The following is a 12,943-nucleotide window of genomic DNA, read 5'->3' as shown; positions in this document are numbered from 1 at the left end:
TGTGTCGGCAGGATGTTTAACGGCGGTGATCCCTCTCTTCTCGCAGACTCTCTGACCCCTGAGATGGAGAGTGACCGCAGCAGTGGAAGAACAGATGCTGAAAGGACAATACAAGGTACAGGGCTCAGATGAGACAATAAATCTCTCTCTCTTTCTCTGGCGCTCGCTCTGACTCTCCTTCTCTCTGCCCCTCTCTCTCTCTCTCACACACACACACACACACGGCTTCGGTTTATGAACATTAGTGTTACTGTGCCTGCTGTTCAGGCATACAGCTCACCATCTGGGCCGCAGCACTAGGTCAAGATCATTGGTCTTTCTGGAGGAATAATATTGCTCTTTTTGCTCGACTTTTAGCGGCCGCGAAAACAGATTCTTCTTCTTCTCTTTTTTCCTTCGTCGGAGCGCGGGGCGGAAGACGAGATCGGGAGAAACCGCTCAGCCCGAAACGTCGCGGAGAACGATGCGAGAGAAGTGTTTTGTTTACAGCTCAGGAAGCATTAATGAGTCATAAAAACGCAGAAAAAAAGAAAAAGAAAGAGAAGAAATCTGCGAAATCCCCCCTTTGATAGCAATAAACGGGGCAAATCAATCCGTTTTATGAATAAGCCTTGTACATTTTTAATGGTTTGTTTGTTTGTTAGCCTTGGGGGTGCAGTATGTGTTTGGGGAAGGGCGCTGCGGCGATAACCTTCCGGAGGCCGCCCGCTATCTGTGTTTACCCAGATACAAGACACCTTGCCGAGGTTGAATGTCCTCATTATCACTCCGACGTCTCCCTTTTTTAAATACGCCTTCGCCAGCGTCCGCTCAGAGCCGCCCTTATCTTACCGCACACCCAATTTATCCGTGTAATTCGCTGTGAAAAGTGGGAAATATTCCTCTCCGCGCTCCAACAAGTTGCGCTCCTTTAACTCTTTAATGTCTGATTAGTCCACTTGAACGGATATTTTGTGAAAGGGCAAAAAGAAAGGCAGTGTGCTAAGTGAAATGGTGACTCCTCCCTAATTAAATGTCATTCAGTCACTGCGGGGATCTGAGGCGGTTTGATGTCCAAAAAAAGGAAATCCATATGTCACCATTTCAATACAAAGATAACGTTAATTTTAGCCCCCTTATTTCATACCAAATTTGTGTGATTTAACTACTGTAATTCCTTTACCCTCATATAAAGAGCCGGCCCTCTTTGTAGTGTAATTGTGTCGAATGAAATGTGTTAAAGCTTCACACTCACTCAGCAGCCATTGTGCTGCCTAAATGCATTAAGACTGCTTTGAAATGAAACACATTCTTTGGGCTCGACTCCCCGTTAGGAGCGCTACGATGCGGCCACGTCCATTTATTATTATTAGTTTTATTTATTTTTTCCCTACCGATCCTCGCCTTGCAGAGTGGGATGAAGAGGGAACCCGGAGAACGGGCCCCGCATTCCCTGTTTTGTTTTTTTGTTCAATTAGAGAAGCACTTGTCTGCCACCCATTTCTCCTCCGCTCCACTCCGCGAGCCTCGCTGTATAATTAACCTCGAATGGCAACACAAAAAATGATGTTGATAAATTACACAAGCAAAGAGGGGGAGAAGGAAGGAAAACACGAGCCTATCACTCGCGTGGAAGCCGAGAGGAACGTGTGTATGTTCTCGACTCCGAACCCGAATGGAGGGAGAATGAACGAGAGAGAGAGAGATGGAGAGCGGCGGAGGGAGGGAGGGGAGAAAAATAATGAGGGCATAATTTTAGAGAACTAATTATTTCTATTTGTCTTTTGTCACACTTCTCTAATTCTGCGATATTAACACAGTCTGTGTTTATTAATTGCTTTTGCAGTGTTTTGAATCGGGTCCAAGAGGGAAACGCGGCTCTTTTCACAGGCAGGCGAGCTACTGGGACCTCGTACCTCGCCAGTACTGCCTGGCAACGCTGCACACTAACCCCCCGCCCCTCCCCCCACCGGTATCTTCTCCGGTTCCCCGCCGCTCCCCACTCGACGTGTTCGGCAAGTTTACACGACCCCTGCGCGCCCAGATAAAGTTCTTTGTTGCAAGATTAAACATCAAAACAGTTAAAGTGAAATTAAAATTAAATGAATGAATGTCACTGAAGCAAAAAAGGCTGTAATTAATGGATCCCTTAATTGTCTTCATAAAATATTTGCATGGGCATAATTTGCATAATTTACATGTATTAATTAATCTTTCAAAGGAATTTTGTGCTGAGAGAAGGCAAAAAAAATCCCTTTGTTTTATTTAGCATCTAATGAAATATTTATTCTCTTTAATGAACTTTTCATCTTGATTTGAATATAGAAATGCTAAAGTTTGAACATATTTTTAGCGAGACGGGCCTTTCGTAAAACACGAGACGTCGAGACGTCGCTGATGAGAGCGGATGCTTCAACGTTTGTCTTGCTTTGAAAAAAATGACTAGATATGAATCAGTGAGATGAGCCTCCTCACTCCACCCACCGTCTCTCGTGACGATGTCCTCCGTAGGAAGAAAGAAACGCCCCCCTCTCCGACGGCGCGGTAAAATGACGTCACGCGTCAGGTGATCGAACCGCCGTCCGTTCCCACCGACGCCCCGACGGAGAGAGCAGGCGGCGCGTGATGCGTCGTCTGCTCTTGTTGAGAGAGGTGTTGCGTGTGTGTGTGTGTGTGTGTGTGTGTGTGTGTGTGTGTGGGCCCACACTCGTAGCGCTGCATTCGTGCTGTAATGGCTTTTACACGGGACTCGCTGGTTGCTGCTTGAATAGAGGCAGCCATAGTGCAATGCCTCCGAGACCCACGGCAGTGCTGGGTAATTAGCCTGTGTGTTTGTGCATCCCCCTCCTCCTCCTCATCCTCTCCAACACACATACTGTACACACACACACACACACACACAACAAGCCTTTGTTGTCTCCTCTCCATGCACGACAACACATAAAACATAAAACACTAACAAGAGCCGGACTAATTGATATGAAATGTATAGATTGTAAATGAAGTGGGGAAATAGGTGGAAGAAAAAGGAATATCTTAAATAATAGAAGATAGCCTTATTAAGCTTTGAGTGATAGCAGAAGTAAACCAGGTGTGTTCTCCGTAGAGTCGTGAGTCGTCTCCGATGTCCAACAACCGCCGCCCCCCGCCGCGTTTCTCTTTTTCTTTTTAGCGTTGAATTATTTAGGCGCGCCGCCACAGAGAGGTGTGCTCCACAAAGGCATTGCCGCCACACACACACACACACACACACACACACGCGCCAGAGAGCAAAATGTGCAGGTAATAAACGTCAGAACGTGCTCCAGAGCTGCGCCTAACAGATGCTTTTATTTTCCCGCCAGCTCGGCGTCGTACAGAGCGGCTCTGCTCGCTCAGGCGGACGCCCGAGACGAGAGACGTTTCTCTGGGAAATGGACAAAGCTCGTTAGGTTGGAGGTGTCTGGAGATAACGCAGCGGCGGGGATGTCTGCCGTCTCCAATAAACACTTATTTCCACACCGGGAAGTGTCACTTAAGAGGGAGCTTTACATCACGAGTGCGGCGCTGTGTTCAAACGAGCGCATCAGTGGAGATGTCTCAAACACGCGCGGCGTACAGTCGGCGACGCCCAGAGAGCGGTGATCATAGCCGGTGAAATATGCATGCAACAGTGCGACTGCGTTCGTACGTCCCGACTGATGCACTTAAGTTACAGAGGCTCTTTTTGGCTGCGTTCCACCCAGGCCCGGCGCTATGGGACTCGGCTGGGCCCGCCCTGGACGGGCTAGTCTGTCAGTCACTGACCACACGTAGTGCTGTGCGGTATAGCGGCTTCAAACTGCCAGGCGGTTTGAATATTTCACATACCGTCATACAGGTGGCGTATTGCCCGACTCACTCTTTGGCAGGCAGTAACATTTAATTTTCACAGCTCCAACTCCAGGCGAAGCGGGCGGAGCTACTTATGTGTCAGGGGTAAGAACTTCAGTCAGGGTTTCACATTTGTAAAATTACACCACCAAACTGCATGCTGGGTCGTCCTGTCGAACTCCGTCGCACAGGAGACTTCATGATTAGTGGGTGAGCTTTACCCAGCATGCAATTCGGCGGTGTAATTTCATAAATATGCAACTGTGGCTGAAGTTCCTACCCTGTCACGTAAGTAGCGCCCGCTGCGCCCTCAGCTGTATTCTGTGAAAATGAAATGTTGCTTTCTCCCGAAAGCGCTTGTTATTACCGCTATGCAGCACGTGTATGACGTGGCTGAAAAAAAGAAACGTGCCCCCCCCCAAAGCAATGTATGGCCCCCTGCAAATCAGTGCCTGGCGCTGGGCCTGGATCCACCAGACACCCGTTATACTTTCACCCGTTTTAAACGCACTTAATCGGGTTGATCTCGCGCCGATCGCGCGGCCGATCGCGCGGTCCACCCCGAGCGCTGCGTTCTGCGTCAGCAGGATGTGTTCTCTGTCGGCTAATCCGTTGCTCCTGTGTGTTCTCTGTTGCAGATGGAAGACTGTTCCTGAAAACCACCGTGATGTACTGATAAGGGCCGCGAGGAGCTGGAGGAAATGGAACATTCGGGAAAACACAAACAAAACACAAAAAAAGAAAAGAAAACCCATGAAGAGAGAGAGCCTTGTTCAGGCTGATTTAGTGGAGGAGAAGTGGAGTTCATTGGAACGCTGCGAGCGGCAGAGCGCTGGCGTCTGAATGTAGAGTAACGGGTCCTTTCCTCTCAGAGTTGGGTAGACGTCGCAGGTTGGCCAACGCCAAGGACGAAACACATTGAGCACAGTAAAAAAAAAAGAAAAAAATGTACCCGTGGTACACTGTCGGTAATAACCCCGTTAATTCACAGCACTGAAGATTTTTATACTGTATCTCAGCCAGCGAGAAAGCTTCGAGAAAGAAATTTGACTGAAGTGTTTTTTTTTTTGTATTTTCAAATTGAATTTTAAGAAGCGGCGCGTGGAGATGAACCTCGAAAAGAGAGAGAGAGAGATAGAGAGAGGAAAAAAAATGTGAATCTATCCACGCGTTCGTCAGAAAGAGAAGACTGAAGTTTGATTTTCATGTTTTCTAAACTAGATGACAATACAATCAAGTTTCCTTTTTACCATCGTTGTACATAAAGATCTGATGATAATGAGAGGAAAACTCCCTCTGTCGAACCCGAGCGGCCCGGCAAGGTGTGTGTATATAACGTTAAGAGGTATTGTGTATGCAGTAGAGCTATTAGGCAAAACAATACCAACATTTATATCTACCGACCGTTTTGTTTCTCTTCTATTTCTGAGCCATCATTCTTTCCTATAGCTGCCATTTTGGTGAGAAAGCATGCAGGCATGTCAATGTTTGTCCTGGAATTATGATATTTAATAAATCCTATATTGTGCTGAGCGAACACTGGGGTCGACTCACTCGAGACCCGGACCGATTTTGAAAACATAATTATCAAACATTTCACTTTCAAAAAGGAAGACTTTTGCTGTGGATAGTACTGTAATCTTTGTAACAGAGGTGATATTTCTTGGAATTTACTGTACTTTTTTTTATTTTTCTTCTACTCCTTTTTTTGTTTTTGTTTGTTTGTCATGAGACACTCGAAATCAGCACCTCTCAAAGCTTTTTAAAACAAAAAAAAGACAAATCAGTCGTGACGCAACTTTTGGAGACGGAATGCCGTTTGATGACATCGTCGAATCGATCGTACCGCAAAGACGCTTTTCCTTCTGTCGTGTTCCGTGACGTCCCGGAGAGAGGGAGCGGGGAAAAAAAGAACATGCTAAGTTATGATATCCCCGTTACTTTCCCCAAAAGACTTTTGGATCCCCGGTGCTGAACCCAGCTGTGTATATTCCCCGAGGCGTCAGCTGATGCCGGCCCTTTAACCGCAGAACAGTTCCACTATGTGTTACAATCAGGAGAGGAGGCGTGTCCATGCTCACTATGTGTTTGTTCCTCTTTCTGTTCTCAATGGAGTGTCTATAGGTCTGTTGTCACTGATAACTTATATATAGCTTCTCGAATCATCTCTTCATTGTACTTCAAATTCAAATAAAGTTAACATGTTGATGATAAACCACGTGAGTTAACCTGTGTGTTGCCCCCGGACCGACGGATTTGAACATTTCCAGATTCAGCTCGATGCTCGAAGACGTGTTGGGGGGGCTCATAAGTCTAATAACTCGTTTCTATGGATTATGTACGGCCTATAAATAAAAAAAACAAAAACACTGCAGGCGTGCTGTAGAAAAATAAATGAGCGTATTGTTATTTGCTTCAAGAAATGTGATGTATTTCCTTCTCACTGAGCGGATGCAAGAGAGTGTGTGTTTGGTACTCGTGTGTGTGTGTGTGTGTGTGTTGGTTCTTTACACGTGCAGGCTATGTAAACTATGCAAATGAGGGTGTGACCACGCTCACTGTAAATTCCATGTGTGCTTTGAAGTGTGTGACACTAATTCACGATACATCAGCACGGCCCTCTCAGCAGGGTCAAGGGTCACGGGAGAAATGATGGAGCTGTCTTCTTCATATATATGTCAAATAACTCTGTTTGTAAATGTGACTTAAAAAAAAGAAGTATAATTGTAATACGAGTCGACCGCTCCTCGAGCGACATCATCTGTTTATTCTTCCTCTCATCTGGAGACCCGGTCGTCCTCCACAGGGTCCCGTCTCAGAAGGAGCGCTAACAGGTGCGGCTCTAAAAAACACACACACATCGGAGAGTACGGAATCGACATTGAGGGACAAATTTCTCCAGTAAGCAATTCTGAGTGAAATGCGTTGACACAGCACGCTGGGCCCACTCCCCATTCTGCATGCTTTTATTTTTTTAAAGCACGGCCGTGCCACGGAGATGAATAATGGACTGATTGCTGCATAATTCAATGCCGCATTGTGGAAATTCAAGGCCTGAAATATTTCAAGCTTTTCTTCTTTCTTGTTGTTGTGTTATTTAAAAAATGAGGTTAAATTTTGTCTCAACCTTGAAAGAACAATATGACACCCAGTGGGCGATCAATCGTGAGGCCGCGCTTCCGGTTGAGTTCAGACTCAACCTGCCGGCTCCTTTAGCCCTGAGCTCGCTCCGGAGAGAGAGGAACTCTTGACATGACGTCCACTTTATCCATTTAATGACTCAATCCTCCGTGAGACGCGGGGCGCTTCAGCTATTACTCAGATATTCTGTTTGTTTCTCCATCTGATGCACTTTTTTTTTCTTCTTCTGAGAGAAGGAGGCCCCGCAGCCACATGTTTCATATCACTGCACATTTTTGTAATAAATTCAATTTGGTACAAAGTATGACCATGAGGCACGGGAGACTTTAAATACCAAATGTGCATTATAGCCGTGTTGTTGCGTTGGAGCGCGGCGCCGAGTGCACATTGTGACTCGGCCTGACGCGCGCTCGCGAAGACATCGCCCAGACGGGATTATTCCGCCACATCCCACGCCGCCGTGTCACATCACAATGGCCGGAAAAACTAAGAAATAAAAAAACATGCGTCCATCTTGACACGTTTTCGACTTGAAAGTTACACGAGAAGAACAAATAAAGTTGTATTTATACTTTTCCGGGGTGTGGACTGGATGTTAACCTCGGGCGAGCTAATCCCTCTGCTCATCATGGCGACCGGGAGATGGCCATTTAGTGAGAGCAGTAATACGGCATGTCTCTTGATAACTGAGTGCTGCCTTGAGTCTGCGGAGAGACATTAGGAAGGTGCAGCCCGATCGTCTGAAAGACAGGACTAATGTCACCTAATCAGATAGACCATTATGTATTAGCGAAACTACAAAACAGTTTTATCTGACAAGGGCCAGGCCACATTACCTAAATTAACATTTTGCAAGCGTGAACATGGAAGACCGCGGAGGCGCAGGGAGGGGGCCGGGACGGCCTTGCGCTTAGACATTCGGCAGTAATTATTAATTTATGATTGTCTCTGGTCTTAATGAAAATGAAAGCCAGGAAAGAGAACAGGGAGGGATAATGTGGCGTGAAATTGAGTTTCATTTGTACAGGGTCCACCTTTTAACTCTGCGCTTCTTAGGCGGAAATGGAGCCGACCCCCCCCCCCCCTTTCCTCTCTCCCTCTGGAGAATGTATTCTTATCATGCTTTCTCTCTCTTTTCACTCAAAGCGTGTTCACATCCTCTCGTCCTTTTGTGATGCGTGGGGGCCAACATTACTCATAAGGCCTGCCGGAGTGACGCCAGGCTCTGTGATGTCTGTGATAACCGTGTCAACAAGTTTCCTTGAATGGAAATGTCTCGGCGCCGCGCTTCTTTAATGTCACAACGAGGCAGCAAGGAAAGGTCGCGGAAGTGCGATCGCACGGAGTACGGTGGCCCGTTGATGTGATGCAGCGCGCCGGCTTGTGACGGGGCAGTTTTAGGCTCCCACTCGGGATACACTGAGGGGTGGTGGTGATACACTGAGGGGTGGTGGTGATCCACTGAGGGGAGGTGGTGATACACTGAGGGGTGGTGGTGATCCACTGAGGGGTGGTGGTGATCCACTGAGGGGAGGTGGTGATCCACTGAGGGGAGGTGGTAATACACTGAGGGGAGGTGGTGATCCACTGATGGGAGGTGGTGATACACTGAGGGGAGGTGGTGATACACTGAGGGGTGGTGGTGGTGGTGGTGATACACTGAGGGGAGGTGGTGATACACTGAGGGGTGGTGGTGATCCACTGAGGGGAGGTGGTGATCCACTGAGGGGAGGTGGTGATACACTGAGGGGTGGTGGTGGTGGTGGTGATACACTGAGGGGTGGTGGTGATACACTGAGGGGAGGTGGTGATACACTGAGGGGTGGTGGTGATACACTGAGGGGAGGTGGTGATACACTGAGGGGTGGTGGTGGTGGTGATACACTGAGGGGTGGTGGTGGTGGTGATACACTGAGGGGAGGTGGTGATACACTGAGGGGTGGTGGTGGTGGTGATACACTGAGGGGTGGTGGTGATACACTTAGGGGAGGTGGTGGTGGTGATACACTGAGGGGAGGTGGTGGTGGTGATACACTGAGGGGTGGTGGTGGTGATACACTGAGGGGTGGTGGTGGTACACTGAGGGGTGGTGGTGGTGGTGGTGGTGGTACACTGAGGGGTGGTGGTGGTGATACACTGAGGGGTGGTGGTGGTGGTGGTGGTGGTACACTGAGGGGTGGTGGTGGTGGTGATACACTGAGGGGAGGTGGTGGTGGTGATACACTGAGGGGTGGTGGTGGTGATACACTGAGGGGTGGTGGTGGTACACTGAGGGGTGGTGGTGGTGATACACTGAGGGGTGGTGGTGGTGATACACTGAGGGGTGGTGGTGGTGGTGGTACACTGAGGGGTGGTGGTGATACACTAAGGGATGGTGGTGATACACTGAGGGGTGGTGGTGGTACACTGAGGGGTGGTGGTGGTGATACACTGAGGGGTGGTGGTGGTGGTGCACTGAGGGGTGGTGGTGGTACACTGAGGGGTGGTGGTGATACACTAAGGGATGGTGGTGATACACTGAGGGGAGGTGGTGGTGGTGATACACTGAGGGGTGGTGGTGGTACACTGAGGGGTGGTGGTGGTACACTGAGGGGTGGTGGTGATACACTGAGGGGTGGTGGTGGTGGTACACTGAGGGGTGGTGGTGGTGGTGATACACTGAGGGGTGGTGGTGGTGGTGGTACACTGAGGGGTGGTGGTGGTACACTGAGGGGTGGTGGTGATACACTAAGGGATGGTGGTGATACACTGAGGGGTGGTGGTGGTACACTGAGGGGTGGTGGTGGTGGTGATACACTGAGGGGTGGTGGTGATACACTGAGGGATGGTGGTGGTACACTGAGGGGTGGTGGTGATACACTGAGGGGTGTTGGTGGTGGTGATACACTGAGGGGTGGTGGTGATACACTAATGGGTGGTGGTGGTGGTGGTACACTGAGGGGTGGTGGTGTATCAGCAGCGATGACGGAGGGGAAGATGGAGAACGCCTGCAGAGATGGTGGGGTGAATGTTTTATTCTGTCACAATGATCCCAGCCTTTGGCTTAACAGGTAGCGACTGTGGCTTGTTTCAGTTTGCGGTTAAATCAATCATTTCAATGACTGCCAGAAACTTTAATTCTCGATATAATAATGATTATGATTATTTTTTTTTTGTTTAGGATGTATTGCTCTGCCATGCTAGATCATTACTACATTACTACAGCTAGCTTTGTGCGTGGATAAATAACTTTTCTGGCCACTTGGGGGCAGTATTTTCTCACTTTTTATATTGATATTGCGAATTTTGTTGAGGGCAGTTGAACACGTCCAACAGACACTGAGAGACATTAACAATCATCTAATGTTTCTGGCCACCCAATGAGCTTCTCTTCCAGCTCCATGGTTGGTCCTCACCACCTCCTGAAGGAGAGAGCTGTCACTCAACGCTGTGTTTAGCAGCTATCTTGCCTTGTCTGTTGGTCGGTGCTTGGTTACGTAGTACAGTGGGTTTTTCTAGCTTCTTGGCTGCCAAAAGTTAGAATTGCCCTGTGGACAATGAAACTCTGAACTTATATTACTAACACCTGTTTCTGCTGTTTCTGTAACGTGTGAATTGTCTTCATCTCCGGACATGAAAGAACAATGAAAACTTGCCCAATAGACACAAATTTCCTGAAGACCTTTCTCCATTTTCCTCTTGTCGAGGTTCTACTTCTTCTTCTTCCAGTTCACTGGTGGACTGCAGACATGCGTAGGCTAGAGCGCCAACGTCCGACCCAACGACACGCTAATTCTCATTTCTTTTTTCACGTTTGCTCAAAACTGGTTTGAGAATTGAACGGAAACACAGTTGCTAATAAGAGTGGCTGGGGAAAGATGCTCCGAATCTCAGGACAACTGGGGAACTGCCCAGTCGGGTGATGGATATCAGATCCATGTTTAACGTAAAAACATTGTTTATTGCCACTTTAAGCACTTCCTACCCTCCACATGGCTCATAATAAGGAGATTTTAAACCATTCAATGTATCAAATTACCATTTGAATGATGTCTTCACAGTAACTATCAATAAAGGGAGTCGATCCACAAAAAGAACACAAAGGGTTCGTACGATATCAATAACGTACACTGATCTCACAATAGTCATTTTTTAAATGAGCTCCAACCACAGAGCCGCTTCATGTCACGATGCATCAATACAACACGAGACTTTGAAGACGCTTCAGATCTGAAGTGGCGTCTGCGAGCTTTCCACAAAATGACTCGCTGCGCAGGAGGATCCAAATCACCAGGGTTGGTTGTATTAACTCAATTACATTTTTACAATTGTGAGCGAGGGATGCTTAATTTAGTTTGACCCGAGTGCCCCCCCCCCTCCGACACTCCCCCAGACGGCAGATGGATGAGACGAGTGACCACAGGCGTGAGGGAGTGTGCGCCTGAGTGTGTGTGAGCCCTCTGGATTAGTCTTCATTTGGTGCCTCTGTCATGAGGGAGGGGAAGACCGAAGACTGTGTGGCAGAGCAAAGAAAACACACCGGGTCAGCCCAACGCACGCCAACCACAAACACGAGCGTGCGCTATTAACCTCCCTCCTCCACCCCCAGCTCATCAACTTTATTTTCGCAATCTTCCCTCAGAACCATTAGAATACCCTGAAGAAATGACTTTCCAATTAAAGGGGATCTAGAAGGAGAGGGAGGGGGTGGAGGTCGGTTTTCTTCTTCTTCTTTTTTCTTTTTTTTGATCTCCGGCTCCTGGAGTTCTTTATTCCAATAATTTAAATTGGAATTGATTTTTCAATTTACCCGCTGACTGCTACGGACACAGAGCGCGGGGGCCGAGCAGAGCTACGCTCACAGAATGTTTGTCGTGACAGAGCTACATGTACATTACATGTCCTCCTGTGAGGACAGTCAGGCCGGACAGCCACTGTAGGCCTCGGGTGATCAGCTTCAGCTGTATTTAACCCTCACTTTGTGTGGAGATTTGTGCAAAAGGTCGCTCTGATTTCCCTCTAACGGGGAACTATTTCATTAACATTGGAGAAAAAAAGAACAGAAACATCACATGGAGAAAGTGTAATCTTCGCAGTTTATAGATTTTGTGTTTATGGGATTTTCCATTGCCGCAGCATTCCCCGCGTACGCGCTCGGGGCCGGAGACGGCGGTCCGTCCCGGGCATCGGGCCTCAGGTCTTTAAGTTTGACAAACTGTGCCTGTGAACCCGGCGAACAACAGCCGCTCCAGCTGCGTTCAAATGAGCATTTATTGTGCCTCCCGCTGCACGGCGAGCGCTTTGCGGAGCCGGCTTTTCAAAGCCGACCAGATTCTGCCCGAGCTGTTTTACAGATGCGCCCAGGAATCCGAGGCCGTTCTTCTGTGGACGAATGGTTCTGTCTTTTGCTCCTGACAGCTGTGCGGGCTTGTTGTTCGCTCTCTCCTGAGTTGTTTTAATAAAGTTGTGCTGCAGGAGTAGTGAGGGAAGATTAATGGACGCGCAGGAAGTGTGGCAGTTGTGAGAGGATGCAGGACAGAGCGGGCCAGCAGCCATCTGTTCCTTCTCCTTTACAGCTCTCTTAATGGAGAAACAAACCAAACAACATGGATCTGAGCCCTGCAGACAGACGCGCACGCACGTGCACACACACACGCACGCACGCCTCAGTCGCACACAGCTAAACACAAAACATCACTTTATGTGACAGAGATGAGAGCCGGGCTTTTGTCATTGTATCCCCCTCCCCTTGTTGGATGTGTGTGCGTCTTTTTTTCCCCCACTACCTTTCAGTGAAATAAAGTTGGGCGTGAGCCACGGCTGTGAGATTCAGATGAAAGACGCAGCCTGGATGGAACGTGATTAAGAGATATGTTCTCCAGGCAAAACAGGACTTGGCATTCGCTGAGACGAAAACCTAATCAAATTAAAGCAAAACAGGGCCATTGTTTGTGGAGTGCGTTTCCTGCGCTTGTGTCACGTTTGAAATGAA

General features: G+C 48.2%; 1 protein-coding gene across 1 annotated transcript in view; it reads left to right on the top strand.

Annotated features, from left to right (window-relative positions):
• The window catches only part of dachd (dachshund d), a gene marked incomplete at its 5' end in the record, with an annotated part of 94,330 nt that extends 89,481 nt beyond the window's left edge, over positions 1–4,849 (top strand). Inside the window, 2 exons of the mRNA XM_079230888.1 lie at positions 47–115; positions 4,470–4,849. Coding sequence (XP_079087014.1) covers positions 47–115; positions 4,470–4,507 — 107 coding nt within the window. The 3' untranslated portion in view covers positions 4,508–4,849. The remainder of the gene's footprint in view (positions 1–46; positions 116–4,469) is intronic.
• Positions 4,850–12,943: the final 8,094 nt, after the last annotated feature.

Source organism: Taurulus bubalis (assembly GCF_910589615.1).
Source record: "Taurulus bubalis genome assembly, chromosome: 15".
NCBI lineage: Eukaryota > Metazoa > Chordata > Actinopteri > Perciformes > Cottidae > Taurulus > Taurulus bubalis.
The sequence above is the reverse complement of the archived record's forward strand: the minus strand, read 5'-3'. Positions and strand labels throughout refer to the sequence as shown.